Genomic DNA, 24,418 nt, shown 5'->3' with positions numbered 1-24,418 from the left:
GAAACTCCAATTTATTTATTTATTCACACAAGAAACTTATAGTGAATGTTAAAAAATGTAATTCAAAAGAAAACGGTACGATTCACGTGTCGCGGTGAAAGTGAAGGTACGAATTACTTCAACGCATGCAAAGTACGGCGAAATTATTTGGCGATGATACAAATACGTAAAAGGATGAGAAAATATCATTATTTTTTAATTTATAACAAAAGTGACAGTGGGACATTCTAATGTGATTCGGCGACTCTTTTGCGTCCGATTTAGAACGATCTAGGTCGTACACCGCGCATACGTAGTACTAGAACACCAAGCGGTAATTTACACGCCGATTAACAACGCTTTCTGTATTCGTTTCACACCCTATCGTAGCCACATAGATATCAACCATATGCTATGACTAATCTAAACATTAATACGCGACAAATCAATAACATCTTATACAATACACAAACAAAATCAATAATTTTAACAATGAACTAACCACACTGGCGGTGTCTTGGCTGTCTAGAGAATACTTGTCCGTTTCCTTCCCTTGGTGGTCGTTGGTGAAATTTTCATATTTGCGCGTAGGGCTACTTTTCATTGTTCACAAAATGCCTTTCAGCTTAAGCCTCGATAGACATTTTCACACCCAAGAAGACGACACGAACAACCAACGAATGAAAATCCACTGACTGACAGCAAAATGCAAGCAAATAGACAATGACAGTTTTGACGTTAGATAGAGTTGGAAAGTAAACACAACAGATTATCGGATTCTCGGACTATTAATCCGGTTTAATAATTTTAAGTACAAAGTTAAGACGATATATATTTTGAAATATTATCTTGATTACAAGCAATAATCGGAAATACTATTAATAGATACATAATCAATGAACTTAGTCGATTATTAAATTGATAACAGCAACACTATACGCGTGATTGTCATGACGTGATTCACAAATTTTCATTCATTCAATAAAAATGATCCTCAATTTAACGATAAAAAAAGTTAAATATTAATAACTATGACCAAATCTTGACTTGAAAGTCAAGATAATGATGAAAAATAGACCTTAATAAATTCTACTGAATTAGTCTCGCATTTATTCATACTAAACGACTCATTGAAGTTTTGCTCATTGAATAAGTTTGATAAACACTGCCAACTTTTGAGTAATTAGCTATCTAGTTTTTATATGAGAACACTTACATTTTTATCGTCCCAAGATTCATCATCCCACAGTTGCACCTGTGTGTATTCCTTGTTTCCATCATTTTTGTTATTTCTACGAAACATCTGTAAATTAACACCATTTTGACACTTATATTTTTTTTGCATAGACGCAAGAAAAAGTTTGAATAACACAGATCACACAAACACATAAACACTTCTTTAGTTGCATTTATTTGAATAACATTACATTTTTAAGTTACTTTTATGACCTACTCACCTAAATTAGTATAGTACGATATAGCATACTAACAGGATAATAACACGGTAGCGACTGAATTATAGAAGGCAAGGCATTGCGACAGCATGGCTTTATCAGTGGATATGACGTAAAATAAGTCGACAATTTGTGGAATGAGATAACTTACACACGCAATTTTTTTGCTTATCGTAGAAACATACTTTTTGCTGATTTCTATTGTAATTTGGAAAATCCACTTATTATTCTGATATGAGTAAACGAGTTGGTGTATTATTACAATTTCACTAGTTGTACGTTTATTTTGATGTCGACTTTTTATACTGAATTTTTTAATCTACCCGAAATTTATATATTTGTTTATGAACTATTATTTAAAAAATGGTAGGTAGGTACTTTAGATTATTTTGAGGTACCTATACGTTTTTTGAACCTGAAATCATGAAATGACTGTGTATGCAGTATGGCACTTGCTATGATCATTGCAAACTACTTTTATTCATCCACATTCACGTTTACGCTTTGACACATATGCTTAATATATTCACAAAATAAAAAGAAACAGAAAATGATCTAACATGATTTATTTAAATATTGCCTATAAATAAAATTTACAAAACAAAGATTTGTTCTACTTGAGACTGTCTTGTAAGCCGAAGCCGGGTCCCGTGGGTTCTTCGTTAAGAGATGTTAGTCCACCGAGAGGTTCAGCCGCGTATCTTCCACTCCTGGAACAAAATAACAAATGACATTTAGAATTCATGGATACAGAAAGTCAATTGAAAAGAAAGTTGCAGTAATTCTTGTACACTATAAACTTATACGTAAATTGTCCTTTCGGACATCCATGGTACTGAAAGCACGTGTTTATTTGACTTCGCGTTTACGACTTATCCTAGGCAACACTGGCTGTATATTTAGAAAGTTTTTTCAGATAAATAAATTATGTTCTCGAAAAAGAGGAACTTATTTAAGAATCTATTTGGGACCCCAATAAATAAAACAAAGCAAGGGAAGATAGTCACTCTAATTCTGTGTAGATTTGAGCATGCATTTTAACTGATGATTCCTATGTAAAATTTAATGCATTAGGTACATGGATTTTTAACAGAAAAAACATACCTTGGGCCAGCTTTTGGTTTCTCGTCACGCTTGAGTTTTTCGACAATTTCTTTCGTGTCTTCCAAAGTCAGATCCTCCTGAGAAAGAATAAAAAAATATTTAAATGAAAATACACTAGTGTCACTAGACTATTGATAATTGATGAGTTCCAACTAACAAATACGAATTACCACGATAGTAAAGATACTGGCAGTAGTTAATAATGCTCTCTAGTGTTTTATTCTTACAGTTATTTCTCTAGTTTTATTTTAATGTTAGATCTAGTGTTAACTTACATAGTAATCATCATTGACTTGCACCATCGGAGCGTTGACGCAGGCACCGAGGCACTCAACCTGGAAATAGAAGAAATCATATTATTCTTGTCTTGATGCTTCCAAACTACATAAAATATTTAGGCAGACAGATAGATGAAAAGAGGGAATATGTCTCGCCTCTATGGCGTATGCATAGACAACTCTATGGTCATGCAAGCACTGAACTGATTAGAGTCTGCACATTTACCATATTTTACAAATTAATAATTTGCTCATGTCCTTATCGTCATATAATATTCACAATACAAATCACTTGACCCCACCAATAAAGAAGAAATTAGTTAAGACATTCAGAACAGTAGAAGCTGACAAAGAAACTTAATTAATTTCCTTTTGTAAGTATCAATGAGACAGGAGGGAGAGGGGAGGCCTTTGCCCAGCAGTGGAATGCATAAAGAGTTACTAAAAAAAAAAAAATATCAATTGAGAAATTTCTCTTAACAATAGAGTAGATATGGATTAACAAACCTCAGACACAGAGAACTTGCCGCAAGGGCTGGTGCCACCGACCGGCGCGCCAGTGCCTTCGACAATAGCCTTCAGGATAGCATCAGAACCACGCAGCCAGCAGGGAGTAGTGGTGCACACTTGCATGTGGTACTTGCCTATTGGTCGTCTGAAATAAAGGAGTAAAAGAATGAATACGAGATGCACAGTAAATTTTTTTTAATGTACTAATATTTAAGTGTAAGTCATGCAAGACTTTGAATCCTCAGTATCATTTATGACAATACATAGTATTTGAATCCCTCAACTATCTATAAATATATGACATGAAAGCTTCCGTATGCTGATTTTATGTCAATCATAACAAAATGTTGAATAACTACAACACTAATAAAAGTGGCTACCCGAAAAGTTGACTATACTACCCTTTAACTACATAGTAGGCCTGATGCATATCAATGTTTTTAGAAATTCATGGATATGATATACAATCAACACCCTTGCTAATATAGGAGGATAATGGTAGGATAGGATAATGTTTACTCTAAAATAATTTTATTAATGATTAAATATTATTGCACAACATGGCATGTTGCACAATTATATTAACAGTTTGGGTTTTATATTGTGCAATAATATTGTAAAAACTAAACCTTACAATGGTAATTGTTTCAAACTTACCTAATAAACATGGTGTAGAAAGTAGCAACCTCATAAACCCTCATGCGGGGCAGTTCTAGGATCTCAGCTACTTTGTGCATGGCAGCGATGGGCAGCCAGCCTCCATTCTGACGCTGAGCCAGATCCAACAAGGGAATCATGGCTCCACGCTTGTGACCCTCAGGGTAGATGGCTAGGAGAGCATCTACTCTCTGAAACATTGAAGTGAATGATCAGTGAACTGATAAGCAAGAAATGCTAAGACACATGTGTTATTATTAATTTGTTTTGTATCAGCTGTTCATAGAGGTTTTATTCAAAAGTCTGTGTGAGCTGACTGACTGGTATTTTGTTTGTATAAAAGAAACAGCCATTGTGTTAATGTTGACATTAAGTTATTGTTAGCTAAATCACCTGATTACAGCAGTATTTGAGGATACATAATAAGGTTTCATTAATAGCCGATAGTAAAATACCATTGATAACCTAAAATGTTGCTCCAAATAAAAAATACTAATAACATTTGAAACACACAATTTACGAGACAAAACTCGTAGTAAAGTTTGATTCGGCCACTTTCAATAACAGAACTATTTGTTTTGAATTAAGAACAGAGTTGAATAGAAAAATGTTTTTGTAAAACATCTGACAGTTGTTAATCTTACCTTTTGATTAGCGGGCGAGAATTCGAAAGGAGTGTTGACATTGTCCTCAGGAGTGTCCCGATGGACGAACAGGCTGTCATGCTGAAGAGCAGAGGTAGTCTGAAGACTCCTGGCTGAAGCACGCCACTGAAAATACCATCACAAAATCACTTAGCTACGATTTCACAAACGTCAAAACGTTATTATATAATACAACTGTTTACAATAACCACAACAGATTTTTATTTTTTATGGTAACCTACCAAGCTCTGTACTCCAGTCCTGAGGCTGGACAGCATGATTATTGTATCAGTATTTCTTTATTTTATGAAAAAATAATATTGCGAAGCACTGTTCGCCAACACTTGGTTATGTGACTGACTTCAGTTTGGTGTTATCATTTTGAAAGGTACGTTCAGATTCAGTCTATTGCGATAAGAAATTGATTTTCAACAAATAACTAGTGTACACATTCACTCCACTGTTATTTTAATTTTAATTCAACGTTTTTAGTAAAATGATTAAACAGCCATTTGAATTGGTTAAAACACTGGAAAAATAATATAGATAAATACCTAATTTTACTTTTACAGAACTAGGAATATGCTTCGGAACGCAACCTGATCATTACCTGTTGTTGCTAACTTCACGTAATGAGTTTTTAAGCGAAAATAATCCTTATGGCATGAAGATAAGGTTTTAATTAGCTTCCCTTAATTTTACTTAATTTACAAACTGCAAATACACCTTTGATTATTATTTGTTAACTAATGCAATAATCTGAGACGAATTATATATATTTATTAAGTTTATTTTGTGCTTCAGTTACGTACACGTATATTTAATAAAAACGTTCGGTTTATTGCGCCTTCAATAAAAAAATTGCAAATTTATCTGAGACATATTAAGCTCTTTCTAACAGGTGTTTAAATTAATTCAATTTGTTTGCTGTAATCACTCAATACTCCGAGATTTGTATTATTTATTGAAGTTAAGCGGCATTATAGCGCAGCGATAATAACAGCATCATGCTTAGAAATCTAGGTCCTCAGTTTGAATTCCGGGTTAAAAAGTTTATAAAGAACTAGAATAGTCGTTGATTCATGGAAAATCTTTGCTTAGAAATTATATGACTGACTTAGATATCATAAAACTAAATTTATTAAACTCCAGCGATTTTGATAGTCTACGAAGATCGTCTATTACCTATTTTGTTGCATACTTACCGTTTACCTGTGACTATCTAGTCCATTTACAAACTACTTAGATACCTATATACTATAAAAATATAAGCAGATCTCGTATTTGCAGAGCAAACCTAAACAAAGTTCTTATAACTTAATTCTCTAAATAAAAATCCGTGATTTAACCTATCTACCAAAAGCAACTTCTATTAATACTTCTTTGATTATGGAGCACTTACCTAGAAATAAGTACATTACATAAAAAAGTCTTCATCCAATATAATATGTACTATCTATGCCTATCCAATAAGGTAGGTACCTAGTTTTCACCTTAATTTCAGGTGGGCAATAGACATCCTGTTCATAACTAACGTAGCCTAACGTTCTCTTTTATTTAGCTTTAAAACATCCATCTATCCATCCTTTGTATTTGGTACAATTAAATTGTTTTCCTGAAACACACGAATATTCAACATGTACCCTCTAAAAGGCATTGTCTGCTTTCCTATGCCTATATTTCCGTACGAAAAAAGCGGAGCAAGAAAAAAAAAGAATAGACAAAGCGCGATCGGCAAAACAACGACGTTGTTGCTATGGTTACTGCCGCACCGACCCGCCATGCACCAAAAATTTGTATCTACATAACTAAGCTGTAAATATTTAAAAACGGGTTTCGCCTGGATAGGAAAAATTGTTAGAATAGCAGTTTTTTGAGCCTGATCGAGCAGGATTAATAGTTTCATTTTGTAAAGAAAATTCTGCGCGTTTTTGCACGAAACATTAAACTTCTTGTTTACTTTTTTGGCTGGTTGCCGGTAACGTAAATTAATCATAATTTGAAAGCATTACATACACACAATTATTATTTTGTTGATAGTTTAATACCTCATATTACTAACTGAAGCAGCTTTGTTATACTTCATGAAAATAATACAAAATTATAAGCGCGTTGATCTCATTAAGTTAATGGATTATGACTTGCTTCTCAAATGTCGTGTTTAATTTTGTCTCAACGATTTCCGGAGGGTGGGAGAGTAGGTACTCCCATGGCTACGGTGTTTTCTTTACAAATTTATGAGTTTGGTGTAGATCTCTACACACCTTTAAAGCTTGGAGCTGGAAAAAATACGCGTAGGATAAACGTAGCCGTATTTTATCGTTCGATGTTGTACCAAACACAATATTTATGCAAGACAACTAAGTTTTAGTTTTCTATTAAGACTCTCTACTAATTAACAGTGGTTAACTTTAACTTTTAACTATGATAATCTTATTGTTTCCGATAACAAACTGATGAAAGGTTTTTGAGTTACATGATTACATCTATAAAACATTATAAGTATATTTTAATGAGCAGGTTCCTATCCATTAAACAGGCCCATCGGAAGGTAGGTATTGAAATGCTCTATAAAACCTCAAAAACCTGCATGCATAAAATGGAAATATTTCCAAATTATTCGTATGTCACAGATTATGCATCGAATTTGCACAAAAATAAACGCGCCTAATAAAAGCAGTTCTATAACAACTTAAACTCATAAAAACAGTATTACAGCAATCTTTTTTTTGATCATAAAATAATCGTTTCTTATTTCTTAACTTAAGGTCGACATGTAGATGTCTAGGCAACAAAAGTACTTTTTATTCTGCTAGTTTTATGTGATACTGAACTTTTTTTGCTAAATCGAGCTCGTAAGTGCTATAGTAAGTTAGTTTGGGAATATAAATATCAGTTAGTTGCCAACCATGTGTCCAGTGCCGAGCTTGTCTCCTAATTTAACTCGACCGGCTCAGTACAGACACGCTCAAAAAGGTTTTAAATATTGCAAAAGGATTGAAAGCTAATTTTTACAAAGCTTTGTAATAAGGAGAATAAGAGAACTATTTGTATGCTTACATTATTATGCTAGTAATGCGGGTCAAAAAACAATGATGAGACATAGTAAGTTAGAATCTGGTCTATGATATCGTCGGATAGTTTGTCGAAAAGACCTGGCAAAGAAAATCCCTTTTCTTCTGGCGTGCATAGTAGCAGGCTTACGAAGTGGGTAGAAAAGCTGTCGATGATGATGTTAATGCAGGTTAAACTTTTGCTTGTAAAAGTTATATTTATAAAAGTCTTATAATTTCAATCAAAGGGCTACAAAATCTAAGGGCAATGGACCAGGACTGTAAGGGGACTAAAGATCAAGTTGATGAAAAGCAAGTTTAGAGCGACAACCTACGTGCTCGGGACAGCAGACGAACAAGTACAAGACCAGCAAACCTACAGAAACTGTAACAAGTGTGTACTCGACTGTACATTCAGTGTTAAAAAATCTCGGACACCAAAGTGTAGCATTGGTCACGGTTGGCGGCAAAATGGCCGTCGCCATTCGTTCAGAAATTAGATAACGGGACGACCGGTGGCACCATTGATAAGGAATTAAATACGAAGCGAGCCACTCCACTTCAACACGACAATGTAAAAGAAAATTGGAATTTTAGAAAGCATATCGTTGCGTGCGATAACAATTTGTTGATCAGATGATATCGTATTAAGAGATGGCGCCTGGAAGCGTTCGCGCCAAAACTTGTTAGACATAAACACGACGTGCTTTTTTTTTAATGCAATGGTCACGTCATTCTGCATCGTAATTGGTTCGAAATAAATTAAAGGCAGATAATTGACGGCGCATGTATAGCGGAATAATTAATTTTATGCAATTTGCAACTTGATTTGCCTCTACCGACTTTGATTTGATTCCACTCAGAACTCTACATTGATCGCATATCAGTGCATAGCAACCATATACATACTTAGATGCTCGGGTCTATACCTAGTTGTAGTACCTATGCTCATTATCTCGTGCCCGTGTTTTGACACTTGTTATTTTTGTTGTTAATTATCAGAAAATGGGTATGGATTGGACCTTTCTTCAGCAAAAATAGCATCGTTTTGATCCAAAGTGTTCAACTGCATCGCGGTATCTTTGCGGAAAAATTCATTGCACTCTCTTTAAAGGATGCTGAATTGTTTTCTTTATAGGTAGATCACCAGCATATTATAGTGAAATACGTATGTATCATAATAATTGGAGTAAAATGAAAAATTCGGAAAACAGCCTATACTTAGAATTTTTTTTTGCTTTTGTTTTAGTGATTGACAAACACATAATTAAACACCCAACACAATTAATATCTACCTTAACAACAAAACCTATAGGTATATTCGTTAGCAATAACAAGACGTGTCCAAAACCAGCCGGACTCGTTCGTGGAACGTCTGTAGGACGAATATTTGCCATTATTTCTAGAAGCCCATAAAAACGGACAGAGGTCACCACTGTGCCAACCTCAGTAGGTACGACAAAGGTGAAAAAGGACCTTGTGTTCAACTATAGATTTGTAGATATTAGAACTGGTTTCAAGGTATTATTGATAGAAGAATTCATTTTGTTGCTAGTCTAGGACAATGAAATAAACTCTAATGTCTTCAAACAAAGAATGTTTATTTTTTTTGTTAGCCCATTATGTGTCCCACTGCTCGGCAAAGCCGTCTCCCCTTTTCTTAAATATAAAAGGTATTTATCATTAATTTACTTTACTGGGACTACAAAATATTCAATATTTTTGCCTTACTCTACTCTCTGACTAACGGTCTTACCCTTAGTACCAGAAAATATTTAAGTCTTACTTTTGTTTTAGCTTAATACAAGATCGAGTTTGTGTATGACATTTTTACGGTTAAACTGATGAACCAATTTAGAAAAAATTGGACATACTTTCACTTATTTGGGACGAACTGGTCAATCAATTTGAACTCTGATGGTCTATGATTCTGCCCATCTGGAATATAAACATAAGGAGGAATCAAATCCAAGTTTAATCGAACAGAGGAAGGATATACCCCCGGTTTCTGAGTACATTTAACGGTAGTGTATCTGTTCAATAGCGTTTTTTTCTATTATGAGTTTAAACGCTATTGAATAGATAAACTAACGCTAACTGTACCTCAGAAGCCGTGGGTTACATAGGTCTTTATGTCACTATTTTAAAAAATACAGGAGCGGAGCTACAATCTAATACTAACTACAAATAAATACACTATCCATTCATCCATTCTCTTACATTTTAAACTACTTTTCTATCATCTGAGATGCATTTCTCTCGTCTGATCTATTCACACGCGATATGAACATTAAGACAGATGTTCAACTATTTCTATAAGTACACCCAAATTACTGGATACGCTACTGTAATTGATTTTTGTAGCGCAAACAAAATTATCTTGACTTGACTGATTGTTTTTACTGTCATGTTTTAGTGTAGTCCGATAGATGGCGTTGTATGCATAACGTGAAGAAAAAGTTGACAACTTATGCCAAAATTTTGGCATACGAAATACGATGTCCGTACGAAATCCGTAGTTACTGTTTGTAAGGTTGCAATCTACTCATTAAAGGTCTACTTAATAGCTGAAAGGCTCAAAGCTAAAACGTAAACGAAAAGCACTTCCTCCTAAACTGTTCTAATAAAGCGATACTTCTAGATCCAATAGCAGCTATTAAGTATTATGTTATTGGATTTCCTAACTTTGATCGAGAAATTACTGATAGTTTTTAGATCGCGGCTTATTTTAGACTATCAGTCGCAGTATTAGTCTGAAATATGGAATTTCAGACTAATATTATAATTGCGAGTCCGTCTGTCTTTGTGTCGGTATAGCTTTCACGGCTACAAAACTGAATCAATTTCGATAAGAGTGGAGATGGTCTAAAAGAAGAAGAGTTTTCCTTTAAGGTCTAAACATTACAGTAACTACAGGGGAGGAAACTTTGTATGCGGACAGACCCGGGCGTGTCAGCAAGTTGTCAATAAATCACGGTTAAATTCAAATCTGCAATAGTTTAGGTGGTAATAAATCTTAACAAATATTTCATTAAGTTATGGGTACAAGATAAAATGCCTCGAACTTAAAAAATAAACAAAATATCGGTCTTTATTTTACTCACTTCTTCACTAGATGGCGTTGAAAGATACTTTATAGCGTAACTGATATTATTTAAAAGTAGTGCACTGATCTTATACGTTCCTTTTTTTATATAATAATTGTAATATTAGTATAGATATTAAGAAAACAGAATAAAAACTAAAAACGGCAAGCTTCACAACTTATGAATAAATATCGGATTTTCAAAGCTTGTCCGATAGAAAAAATAACGGAAAAAGTCAAAACTGTCAACATTCCTTTTATTAAGCTAACCAATACACAATCACAAGTTCTGAAACTGACCATTAGGCTGTAAAACAATAATTAAAACAACTCATAATCACATGTGCTGAAACTGACTATTAGGCAGTAAAAATATTTGCAACTAGAGCAGGATTATGATAAAAGAAAATTAACAATCGAAAGTTAGCAGCTACATCAATGAGCTCATTAATTTATTATTAAAAGTATTTATTAATAAGACATAGAACTCTATGGGACCTAATTAATACATATAGATTGAAGTTTTTATGTCCGTCCGTAATATAATAATAATGATTAATGAAAGTGTTACTCATTAATCATCATTTTATGTTAAGATATAATTTGCTTAATTATATGTGTTGAATGAATTTATATTTTAATACAAATAAATTAACTCAAGACTATAGACATAGATTGTCTAGAGTCTTAAAACTAAGACCTTATGTTTATTTATAAACATCTTCCTCTATAAATTACAAATGTTAATCAATAGGTTTGCATAAGTTCGTCGGTGACGTTTCAGGGCAAAGTCATTAAACTTAATTAGATAATGATTAGTATGGAGTTTCTTGAAGACCTAAGATCAAACACATGCTTTGTTTTCTTAAAACGACACCTAAGCGTCTGAAATAGGGAAGAAACTTTATTTTGAATAAAGCCATGCAGTTTTGCTAAAATGACTTCAAATGACAACTACTATTAAAAATGTAACTATTTTCTGGCCTCTATCCCTACCACACTTATGAGAAAATGTCATGATTTTATGTATGAATGTATGTACATATTATGTAAGCAAAACTATGAAATCGTATTGTTAAGTGTTAACTAATACTCTCTCAACATATTTAGACTAAATAGACGCAAAAAATGGCAGAAGTTTTCAAACAAAAAAAAAGTTATTTAAGGCTTTTATGTTATTTATTCTACGAAATAGGTAGCACGAAATATCATACTAAACGGACATTTTTATTTTATATATTTTATAAAATTGCTTGAAGTATTATACCAGATGGACTGTAATTTATTTTTATTTAACAAAATAGCTAAACTCGTGAAAAGATGTATACACTTGTCACTTTAAGTGGATGTATTATAAAGTTTACGTGATTAATCAAATTTAAACGATCACGTCGTTTATAAGTATTCGCGGATTTGATCCAAACACAATTATGTTTACAAAAATCACGTACCGTCATTAACCCGAGACGACATTTTTCACCAAAAATTTTATCGAAAATTCTTCATAGAAATATATAACAGTATCTATTATAAGTGCGCACGTAGTTATCGCGATCTTTTTACTCGCTCGGGAGTCGAACCGCGGACAATGGGTGGTGGATCGGGCGCGATCGGAGCTATAACGGTCGTCCACAAATCAGATTGTCATTACACGGAGCACTTTTTACGGACATTCTTTGAACGCAAAAAGTTTGATTTGACCGCACTGGAGTTGGCTTGAAGGAAATTGGCCGGTGGAGTTTAATTTTTTTAACGATACGCAGAAAAGACTGCGTTGTGAAAATGAGACGGGAATACGCGTGACACTTAATAGTCTCTTGGTCTCTATAAAAGTCTTAATAGTCTTTTAGTTAAATGGACAATATTATGATATTAAAGAGTGACTGAAATTTAATTGCGTTTCTGAGTGCGGCCTTTAGTTCGTGATAGAGACTGACTACTTATAATAAGATCTATTTCATCCCCGTATTATAGTTGGCAGTGGTCAGCAATGTGTTGTTTCAATATTGTGATATTTTAGTATTTTCGTGTTATAACTATAAGAGGATATAATCGGACCTCTGAAAGTACTTCAAAAGTTTTGTTGATCTGAATGCACAAATCAGCTAATTTACTAACAACTCTGAGTATAGGTGTAGGTCAAGATTTTTGAAAGAGGCTAAGTTATTGACGAAAAGCTTCCAGAGTAACCTGTTTTACCTGCGGTAGTTTATCTATTCAATAGCGTTAAAACTTATATAAAAAAACGCTATTGAATAGATAAACTACCGCTAAATGTACTCAGAAACCAGGGGTTTGAAAAGGATTGGTATTTTACAAAATTGAATTGAATCCACGACCAATATCTTTCTTTCTAACAGTACGAAGGCGCCATGCGAACACGACAAGTGTTAAATTGGAGCTTGAAAGAAACAAGAAGGTAAAAAGTACAAAAGCGTACAAAAGTATCGGCGCGGCGGAAAAACAACGTCTCTTGTTGCCTAGTCTGAGACACTTTCTAACTTGCCGCTAGTCAACACCTACAGAACACACTTTTGTCAGTGTTTAGGGATTAATGACGTCACTTGCTTGGAAAACTATAGGATAAAAGTATTCTATAGTTTACAAATCATAATTTGTTCATGGCAGTGAGTATGACTGCTGGTCAGGTTTCCAAGTCAGGTATAGCGCTATGGAGCTAGTGGATAGCTTTAGTAATATTCGCATTACTAGCTCTGAATTTAGTTACGTGTCTGGTTTTTTGGGAATATGCTTGCCCCCTAGTAGTTAGTCACTTCAAGCCAAGTGTTGATAGCCGTGCCAGCTGAATACAACTTGAGTTTAGGCCACGAGTCCGGAACATAGGTTAAGAAATGCATTGAGTTATTTTGTAAAGTATGGAAGTTTGAGGTAGTAGAACCATGAAGATTCTGGAAGTATACCTTCTCGCCACTCCTTTAGTCTATGATGGCTAAATGTACAACTACTATTATCATAGTAATTTATGAAAAGCAATTTCAAGGTTCAGATATTAATGAGAACGAATGAGAGTCTTTGAACACCTAGTTTTAAAGAAAATGGGAGTCGAACTTCATTCAAATCGGTTTAATTCTACTAAGGTGGTTCAAACATCAGTCAAAGTGACACTTGATGAACAGCTCCTGGTTTCGGCTTCTAGGCATGGTATAAGGTTTCTTATGCCTTTAATGGCAACTTTTATTTTGCTAACGACCTTAGATAATGGCAACAGTTTTAGTATCTTCAATAGTACCAACTTTTTGCCACACTGCAAGTTTGATAATCTTGCTCTGGTAGTAAAAGACGTAAAGAAAAGATGCACTGCCTCATTACTCATCAGAAGTATTTAACACATCTAAAGTCTGCTCATAAGCTATCTTTCATTTCCAAGCTGACGAGTATAGCTACCATCAAGCACATAACATAACGACAGCTTACATAAACCACTTAATCAAATACAAATCATAACAAAACAAATGGAGCAACTAATAAAGCAATCTCATCAACGTCATCACAATTACGCAATAACAAAAAACATAAACAGCAGACAAGTCGACGAACAAATCTTACGACCGGTTGTTACTCGTAATTGTTTCAAAGTAACAAAAAGTCGGTCGTAAGCCGGCACATGGCCGCACCGTATGAATGGAAGCCGTCCAGCGGGGAAAATAAAAACGCTCCATATTCGTGAAATGATTAAAAAAGAAAGAGATCGGAAAATAAAAGAAAAGGCAAGTCCGCGGCACGTACCGTCCCCTTTTTAAAAAGAAGAACTATTTCATCGGAGCGTGAATGAAAAAGCGCCCACCGCAAAGCGTAACCGTAATCTTGTGATTATTATTTTTATTTTTGATTCTTCATTCCTTTTTTATTATTATTTAGTCTTATTATTATGTTATTTTATACGTTTTTACCGCGTGTGTGTATGTAGGTCAGGACGGCGCGGGAATTTTTTTTGGTTTTCCTCGCAAGGTCGCCGTTTGGTTGTTTTGTGCGGCGCGGCGCGGTAATTGCTGCGGTACGTTGAACTGCGGCTTGAACTCGACAATTTGTTTTTCTTATTACCTCTTCTTACTAATCTTTTGTGTTTACATCATACTGTTTTGTATGAAATGCCCCGCATCGAGTTACCATAAATGTTTGCAGGAAATGGTCGTCGGAGTAAGGTTTATCATTGATAGCAACTTATCATTACCGATAAATAATTTTAACATCTTTAAGTTTGTATTAGTATAAAATTGCCATAGACGTACTTTGCCACATAATATTTCAACATTTTTAGGTCCGCATTAAACTTTTTCCTATTTTCAGTACGACTCTACATCTCAAGAAAAGAGAAGAAAGTCATCATTTTCTCTATACATTTCATAATGTTATTATTTCCTTCCTACAATTTTATAATACTAACTTAAAACTTTGTTACTGTTAAATGAACATATTAACCTACATTATTCTCAATAATACTTGTATTTAAGTAACTCTTTGCCGGACAGGTGTATCTCCCAGGCTCACAGGTGTGGTACAACACTCAAACTGAACGGAAACCATACAGGTTTGTAGCACCCCTTAACTTTGTGCCTCCGAGCGGCTTAGGGTGTGAGTGCATTGGAGGTAACGACTACGACTGCGTTGGAACTAACGACTAATACGACTAGTGGTCGAAGAGTCCGGTGATATTTGGATAGAATTTTGTTTGTAATTGTTTGAAACATATTTGTCTGAAGATTCGTGTGAGAATGTTATAGGAAATATTTTTTCACCATCTCCTCTATACACCGAAGAAGTCACTCTTAGCTTACTATTCTATTGACTTACTTTTACATTTGCGTTGCATGGTAAAAGTAAATAGCTTTGGCAGATTTTTGATAACCGAACTTGTAAAACTGGAATGCCGTATTTTATAAGTCGACTGTAACCTACTCAGAAAAAACAGATATGTACTAAAAAGCTTAGTTCAAGTTTTGTAAATACAATTTAATAGAACATTTTGACTACCTAACTCGCAATACATTAGACTGAGCCATTTTTTTGATTTTTTATAAAAACTCCAATTAATTAACATATTATTGCTCTACGCTTTACCTCAGTAATAATACCACTCTTATGGTTAAAAAAGATCTCGCAAGTTGCGACCAGACCCTGCTACTAGTCATACGTTAACAATGTACCCACACCCTTAGCCGAGAATGTCACTGGTTTTAAAACGTTATCAATCAATCATAAACGTCAGAGACACACAGCTCCGAGAATCCATCATGACGTGTATCTTAAAATTTGTCTGGATTATAACGATTGGGATTTTTGGTACATGTATGTTTTAGAGTTTTTAAGACGGTTATATTTGCCGATCATATTTAAAGAACATATGGCGGCTATAAACTTTTTCATAAATGGATTTTTTGAAGAAAACTTACTTTCTTTAGTTCTACGTAGAGTTTTGGAGGTGTGAGACAAGATTATAATAAAATAGGCAAGCAAACGCTGTACTAAGAAAGGTTTAGTTTTATTCGCTAATAAGTTTCAATAAATTCTAGATATTATAGATTTTCTTTTATTTAAAGGTAACAGAATAAAATTGTAATGATAAAATTATGTCAATTTGATATACAGTTACATGTAACTACTCCTTACTCTACTATTCAAATGCTGAAAAATGATTACCGCTGTTAGCATTGCTTTTCCATGAAATTTCACATAACAAAAGACACATTATTATCGAAAGTTTATTATCACAATAGCCAAATTCGATTCTAAGACTTCCGATAATACGAAAACAAGAGGTCAACATCCGATTAATTTCTCTTTTATTCTACTATATTGATCCTATAATTGCATGTTTAAAACCGCACACTACAATGTTGCAAATCAAAAATTACAATGAAACAATGTTGTAAAGAGTACTTGAGGATTGAACAAGTTCATCCAGTCTTGCCAACATGGATTAAACTACCTATTGTGAAAAACATGACTAGTTGTTTAAAGGTAGCATTGTAGGGTTCGGATGATAGTAGACTGCAAATGGCGCTACAATGGAGAATGTTACTAGGTATGCCAAATCGCTTGAAATTTTGACACAGTATAGCCTGTATGTATACATATAAAATAGTTTTTGTTTCAGTCAAAAATACCGAATAGTTTTGATTTTATAAGCATTCAAAGTTTCGAAAAATATCGAGCCCCGCTAACAGCCGCGTGAGCGGGTGTGACGTCATACTACATTACCGTGCCGCGCGGGCCGCGTCCCGCTTAGTATTAAGTCGCCAATCGTTGTTGTAGGTGTGATAGCTTGCGTAGTATTTTGTTGTGTTTTCGTCCGCTTATGTATAAAATAACTTATAATAATAGTAAATACTATTCGATTAATAAAATGGATAAAGGATTTTGAAAAGGGCAATCGGATAATCTACCTAAAATAAATGGAATAATGGTTGCGAATTATTTGTGAAACAAATAGAGGTTTTGTTGCTTCCGAAATCCTACTTAATATTATAAATTTGAAAGAATTTGTGAGAATGTACATATGTACATACATAAGTAATATATACAATAACAAACATTTGTCATTGTATGTATGTATGTATGTACGTATGTGTGTACGTACGTACGTATGTATGTATGTACGTATGTTTGTATATGTATATATGTATGTACGTATGTATGTATGTACGTATGTATGTATGTAAGTATGTACGTATGTATGTAAGTATGTACATAGGTATGTAAGTATGTATGGATGTTTGTTACTCTTTCACGCAAATTTGACTGAACCGATTACGGTGAAATTTGATATATAGCTGAAGACCCAGAATAACACATAGACTACTTTTTATCCTCGAGTTCCCGAAGGATCGGGATTTACGCGGGAAGGGTTTCCATGCGGACGAAGTCGTGGGCGGCTTCTAGTATGTTAAACATAGGTATAATAAGTAATAATCTATACTAATATAATAAAGCTGAAGGGTTTGTTTGTTTGTTTGTTTGTTTGTTTGTTTGTTTGTTTGTTTGTTTGTTTGTTTGTTTGAACGCGTTAATCTCAGGAACTACTGGTCCGATTTGAAAAATACTTTCAGTGTTAGATAGCCCATTTATCGAGGAAGGTTATAGGCTATATATCATCACGCTACGACCAAAAGGAGCAGAGTACCAGTAAAAAATGTTACAAAAACGGGGAAAATTTTGACTCATTCTCTCTTATGGGACGCAAGCGAAGTTGCGCGGGTCAGCTAGTGTTAGATATTTACGATCACTACATATTATAATGAAACAGTTTTTAACCGAAATAATCGCATACTTATCGATTTTACATTTTTCCTGCCACAGTAAAATCAATAAACTCGCGATCAATCCGGTTAGAAATTGTTTCATTATAATATAAAGTTATTTATTATTACTTATGTATTTACCTACATAATATTAAATTACATTTAGGCACAACATATGATTTCCTAGTATTTGAATTGAACATTTTTAAAAGTATTTAGGAATAATTTCAACGCACCGAGCGCGCGACCGCAAGCGGACTGTGTGAGCCAGACTGAGCAAGTGTAGAGTGACGTCACACCGTCACCGAGAGCAAGCGTTGTGCGGTTACAACTTGTTTTACTTATAAATCGAAAACTAATTGACGTATCGAAGTAATTCTTTCACCAGTATTTTTTATTTTAAAACGAGAATATGGAATGCTAAAAATCAAAATTAGGTAACATTCTCCATTGGGGAAAAACGATCTATTGAATTGAATTGTTTAAAAATAAATATATGAAAAATTAATTTCTTTATAAGTAATCTTTAATAAATAATAAATTTAACTCATTAATGTCCCACTACTGGCCATGGGTCTCCTCCCGTGATGAGGGGGGGGGGGTCTCCTAACTAACATTATTTCGGATAAAATTGAAAATTATTTGACACGACTCCGACTGATTTAGGGACTATTTCAATTGTTTTGTGTTTGACCAGCAATAGTGGGATAACAGAATGCCCTAAACAGCCTTTAGTGTAGGTACTATATAAGTATATAATCTCCAACAATTATTTGCAATACTAGTAGTCTCTGTCACCGAAGAGCTGAATGTCATAGGTTCGATTGTCGTCTAGGACATATCTTTGTACGATGAATCTAAATAAAAAAACTATTATTTTCTGTTTTAAGTATCTATTCTAACGGACATAAAGTATGTTTGGTTGTCTGGTTGCAGTACAAGCACTGAATATTTTTCATAGCTTGACTACATTGCAAGCAGTCTTTAGTCTCGAATCAGATGACTGTATATGAGTTGTCCAAAGATATGAATACAACTTGATATTTATTAAGTTAGCTACTGCGTAAATGATATAAATAACACATGTTTCCGTTCACTTGAAGGGATTTCCAGTCGTTCAGTGTTGCCCCTTTATGTGTTGTTTCAAAACAAATGCTTTGTTTTGTTATTGAAATGTAAATATCGCGATATTAATGTAATAAAAATAGTGGTTATAGGTTTTTTATTGACTGCTGTTATATTTGCGAAGTCTTATGAGTTAGTTTAAGAATGGTCAAGAAATTTCCTAAAACTAGAATAGACAAGATCTGCTAATTTTTGTGATAAGATTTCCTCAATGTTTAGACTCTATACGATATTTTTTTCTATCGAACTTTGGAGTTGCGAACTTTCCTTATAAATAAAAGTCTGGGCAAAGAGGTACAATGGTTGCGGTTGAGGGTCAAAGACTCAGTGTTTTCTTTTTGTATTTTCTTGCAACTTTGGTTTGACCAAGTTAAACTAAAATAATTGTCTACTTCAATTATATTTTAAAGGAAATTAATCTCCAATTACAATTATCTAAATATCAAATAGAATGCAACGGAAAATCGAAAATGGCTACCAACGGTCAACAAAGCACAGATAATAATACGCGTTCGGATACACACACCTACACAAAACACATACCATAAAACAAGCGGAGGACTTGCCACTAGCTTCTTAACGCATTTAGTCATCGTTCCAAGTAAAAAGTAAAAATAACTTTGAGCAGACTCTGCATCTCGGTCTCAAGGCCAAATCCTGACTCCTGAAAAGAGATACCACATACAAAACGAATGAAGCAAGAGAAGGACGGAAGATTTTAGTGTCTTCGTCCTTTGAAAAGGGAAAGTGGTAGTTACACCGGTGGTGAGAGTGAGATAAAAAAATGACCGAAGGGCAAAAGGGGACAGGTATAGTTTTTAGTCGTATGTGGGAGAGGGATGGAAGAAAATAACCGGTTAATTTTGAAGGGCTCGCGACCGTGGTCCACGGTGAAGCTGTGTTAAGATATAGGCGGTTTTATTTATGTTTATGTATTGATTTAAGATTTTTATGGAGTAAAATGAATGTGGAATGAGTTAGATTAGCCGTAGTAATAGATATAGGGCAATATAACTTCCGATGGGTGAGCTGATAAAATATTTTTGTGATGTTTATTGATATTGGCTTGATTTAACAATGATTTATTTCATGGATTTTTGTGAGATTGTTGTTTGACTGCATTATTTAGCTTCTTAGCTATAGCTTCTTATATTATTATTGTTATATTTCGATAAAGGTAGACGAATCTTTCAAAAACTTCTTTCTCTAGTTTTTAGTTAAGTCAAGCTCTTTAGTTATTCAGCTGTTTGTGATAACTAATAAGATTCCTATTTTAAGGTCCCTCTGTAGTCCGAAGCGTAGTATCGATCGGACTGTTGATCGGGTCTCGGGTTCGATTCCCAGGTCAGGAAAAATGTTGTTGGGTATTCGGATTTCTGTAGTAGAATTCACTAATAATAGCGTTAAGATTGTTAACGTGCTTAACATCACCCAGTAGTACCTTACGTGCATCATTGCATACCACCGGCGTCTGCCTACACCTTAGGGGAAAATTCAGTTGCATCAGTAGGTACCTGTACTTCGTTTAGTTGATCAGTGAGGTCAAGTACCTGCATGATTCTTACATTCAGTTTGTACATCAACGTTTAGCCGTCAGTATCGTAAGAAGCTTAACCCCTCTCTGCACTTTGAATGATATAATATGGCCTATTCCATAGAACGACTGCTCAGACGCATGATCTATAAAATATATCTTATACTAAAAGTAAAAACATTTTCGAAAAAGTTTACATGCATAATACAATCATCAAAAAGCTTTCCGAAGTTTGTGAATTTTATAGACATGTCTTGAAGTACTGTCCAGTTTGTTAGGCCAGCGTGGTTGACACAAACTTATATTAAGAGAAGGCTATAGGTTTAAGGAGAGTTACCAAAAATCGAACCCAAAGCAAGTTAAAACAGCTGTATCTTCTCAAAAAAGATGTCTAATTTTGTTTACCATTACATTTATGAAGTGAACTCCGAAATACTTAATATCGCTAACTAATTGTGTATATTTTGTAGAGTAAACACATCTGTGAGGGTGTTATGAACTGTTATTGGGTTTTAGTTCTTATCTGGTTTATGAGTGTTTATAAATCTCATGTATTTTGTAAAACTATATCATTTTAAGAATATTTTCTGTTCAAGTGGAATCTAATAAGAAAACAAAAATTATTTCAATATTTTATACATCACTATTCCAAATTCCAATTTTCTATTGCTGAAAATCTAATGTTACCGTTTTTTTGTAGACCAGTACAGTCCGTGTAACAAAAGTAAATCTGATAGTTCAATCTCAGATGCGATCGAAACCTTAATGTTCTGACGCAGTAAGTATACAAGATTGTACATAAATAGACCTTAAAGTTGTACATACAATTACATAAAAATACCCTAAACATATAAAAACTGACCTGAAACTAAAAACTAAAAAGTATGGTCAAAAGAAAATCATAATACCTAATTCACAAAAAAGCATTTGTTTACTTCCTCCGAGACGAGTGAAGCTGCAGTGTGTGAGCTCGGCACAAGCGCTGGTGACTTGTAAACTTTACCCAGAATCCCTCCCCCTCCCCCCCCCCCCCTCCGGCAGAGGGCTACGCGGCCGGCTGATTCGCGGGAACGGGTCAACTCGGCTCAAGGTCAGCTCACATGCACAGAGATGCTGTGGAGACGGATTGTGTTCAGATGAAACGTAGCTAGAAGTGGTAAGAAAAATTACTAATTATACTATGCTTCCAGATTTTAAGAGAGTTTTGTTCGTCGTCGTATAACTTTATTTGAGGTATTTTTTGACAATATATGTAGATTCTTAATCCTAATTACAGTTTTAAAAGAAAAGCAATAGGGTTTTGGAGCTCCTTAATTGGTCAAAAGAGTAAAACTTCTTACTCGCGATTGCATTATGAAGTTTTTGGTCAAATGAAAATCAGATGAAAATTGTAGGCGATGTTTCGAGAATTTGTTACTTGTAGTCTAAAGGAACGATGGGTGGGTGGTGCCCTAAGAATTTAACTTTTATGGATAAAGGTGATACAAAAATATTGACCTACAATTTACAATCATCCTCATACCTTAGTGGTGTATGGAGAGAGCAATGGGGCGATTGCCTATACCATCGCCTTGCTAGATAACCGGGTAGCAACCAAAAAATATTGCATGAAAACCCGATCAACGCCTCTAGCGGGCGACGAAGAAACTATTTTTGCAGAACATTTTAAATGTCAAACTCTCGATACTCGACAGTACCGACTGTAGAGAATCGCGATTCAAGTCATTAAGACCCATTAAAAGCACTGTAATATTAAACCACAATTATCTTATTTTTGTCGAATATTGTAATTTAAAGATATTTTGCTTCTGAAGCGTGGGCAGCCATTTATAGAAGTTGTATCAATTATTCATTATCACGAGAACGTTGGTGTAAACGGTAATTGTGTAAAAATATAAAAATAACAAGTTTTTTGAATAATTTGGGCCCAAGTTTTGTATTTCCCGGAGTAAGTTTTTTAAAGTTGTTAAAGCTAATTTGGCTACGAACGAAGGTGGTCCTTTATTTTTCTATAAGGACGAATTAATGAATACCCGTGCCCAACTGTTAAGAAGAACGCATGACAAAGATGATGATGATGATTTAGGGAGTGGTGATGTGTGGGTATTTTATATCCTTATATGTTTGAAGCGAATCCTCAACCGACTCTGAAAAATCTTTATCCTAACAAATTCCGCAAGATCACGGGAGTATTTTGGTGAACAAAGAGAATATGAGGTAAGGGAAGTTTGTGAGGATCGTACCAAGTGGCGTTCTTTGGTGTCTGCCTACCTCTATGGGAAAAAGGCGTGCTATTATGTATGTTATAATGTAAAAGAATATGTAATACATTTATTAAATCACGCTTTTCTTCTATGGGGCAGGAAAGGACCAAAGATCGAGACAAAATAGCGTTCATACCCCAAAATAGACTCTACCTACCAAAAACGTTCGTTAATATTTTTAATACCTCTTCCTCTGCTCACCTCCATTACCTACTAAGACGTAACTACAACAATATGAGTAGTATCATAGTACATCTCTGTTCCCAAGTCAACATTTACCAATAAGTATTTGTGTACACACACACATGCACACGTCCCCGCGTCTGTGTGCGTGTGTCGTACACACTGCACAAGAATGCAACGCGTTGTTGACACAGCCAACTTCGATATTCCTTTATTTATTGCTATAAAAACCCTTTGACTAACACATAGAGAATTTTCAACTTTAACACTAAAAGTATAAGGTAGATTTCCAGTTGGTGGTAAGAAGACCTAAGACGTGTTTCTTCCGAGTCGAGTCTATTCTCAACTAACACATTATGATATGTATTAGCAACAAAATAAGATTAGTTTTTCTTTGTTTGTAGATAAGAACATAAGCCTAGAAGCATCTAAGTATGACAAAGGTATATTTAAATAAGGATTTATGCGTAACGTCTGGCGTTTTGGCGAGATCCCCGGATAAAGGATCGTTTCTTATGAAAAAAGTCCAAGATTCGGTATCCGATTGCGAATTTTGGAAGCCACAATGGAACAGCAGACAGTCTGTGAGGTATCACCTCTTTAGTAGTTGTTGACATGTTTTTTTTTAAACGTGATCATTAACAGTTTTAGGAAAAACTTTTTGGTTGTTTTGTGTCTGGGGAGGCTTTAATTCTTTAGTGGTTTTGGTTACTATGGCAACTTAACGGATAGTTTTGGGTTACTGGAGCGATACTTTAGGTTTGAATCAAAGATATTTCTTACTAAACAAAATACGAAGAGTATTATGCGATAAGTTACAAAGTGAATAGTAAAAGAACCTCTTGAATTCTTCAAAGTTTAGGTACACGCCATTAAAAAAATATACTACTGGACAAATCACACATGGCCAGTCGGTAATCTCAAATTCTAATTTCCAAAATATTAAGGTACTAAATGTGTCATGTACTATATACCAGTACCTAAACAAACGCCAAGAATCACTACAGAAACTGGACTACAACACATGAAAAAAAAACCATATACTTGAATTCATGACTCGGGGAGGTAAGGGAGCAACTTCTACGTAAAAAAGAGAATCTTTTAATTAAGAATGATGTACAAATTCATAACAGTATATTATTATTATCATCTGAATTGCAAAAACCGGCAGGCACTGCACTCGTCTACATACTTCAAAACCTGTTAGTGCTAGTTAACTACAATCACTATGACCAGATGGCCGCAGTGGTCGATATTTCAAGACTAAAAATAAAAAGAATTGTTGTTGG

The 24,418-nt window shown here is 34.4% G+C and overlaps 2 protein-coding genes across 3 annotated transcripts in view; both read right to left on the bottom strand.

The window, feature by feature from the left end:
* The window catches only part of SPoCk (secretory pathway calcium atpase), a 67,005-nt gene extending 65,346 nt beyond the window's left edge, over nt 1–1,659 (bottom strand). Inside the window, exons 1-2 of one of the 2 annotated variants that reach the window (XM_076123123.1) lie at nt 1,437–1,659; nt 1,196–1,282 (exon numbers count right to left, since the gene is read on the bottom strand). In XM_076123123.1, coding sequence (XP_075979238.1) covers nt 1,196–1,282 — 87 coding nt within the window. In that variant the 5' untranslated portion in view covers nt 1,437–1,659. Of the gene's footprint in view, nt 1–481; nt 701–1,195; nt 1,283–1,436 lie in introns of those variants that run through there. The other variant, XM_076123121.1, reaches the window with a different exon arrangement.
* A 323-nt stretch (nt 1,660–1,982) lies between these two features.
* On the bottom strand, nt 1,983–5,008 carry ND-24 (NADH dehydrogenase ubiquinone). The gene is made up of 7 exons (XM_076122982.1): nt 4,869–5,008; nt 4,627–4,752; nt 3,983–4,173; nt 3,323–3,470; nt 2,813–2,872; nt 2,538–2,614; nt 1,983–2,143 (listed from the first exon to the last, which is right to left on the bottom strand). The coding sequence occupies exons 1-7, from the start codon at nt 4,902–4,904 to the stop codon at nt 2,047–2,049; spliced, it is 735 nt and encodes a 244-aa protein (XP_075979097.1). The 5' UTR covers nt 4,905–5,008; the 3' UTR covers nt 1,983–2,046.
* Between the last annotated feature and the right edge of the window lie 19,410 nt (nt 5,009–24,418).

This window comes from Anticarsia gemmatalis, chromosome 14, assembly GCF_050436995.1.
Source record: "Anticarsia gemmatalis isolate Benzon Research Colony breed Stoneville strain chromosome 14, ilAntGemm2 primary, whole genome shotgun sequence".
Taxonomy (NCBI): domain Eukaryota; kingdom Metazoa; phylum Arthropoda; class Insecta; order Lepidoptera; family Erebidae; genus Anticarsia; species Anticarsia gemmatalis.
The sequence above is the reverse complement of the archived record's forward strand: the minus strand, read 5'-3'. Positions and strand labels throughout refer to the sequence as shown.

Excerpts from the sequence above, each read along its gene's own strand:
- ND-24 (XM_076122982.1), bottom strand. The coding sequence starts at position 4,904 with ATGCTGTCCAGCCTCAGGACTGGAGTACAGAGCTTG. Across the intron at positions 3,471-3,982 it reads TTCTACACCATGTTTATTAG|ACGACCAATAGGCAAGTACC; the intron begins GTAAGTTTGAAA and ends CCTTTATTTCAG. Across the intron at positions 2,873-3,322 it reads GCAAGTTCTCTGTGTCTGAG|GTTGAGTGCCTCGGTGCCTG; the intron begins GTTTGTTAATCC and ends TTCTATTTCCAG.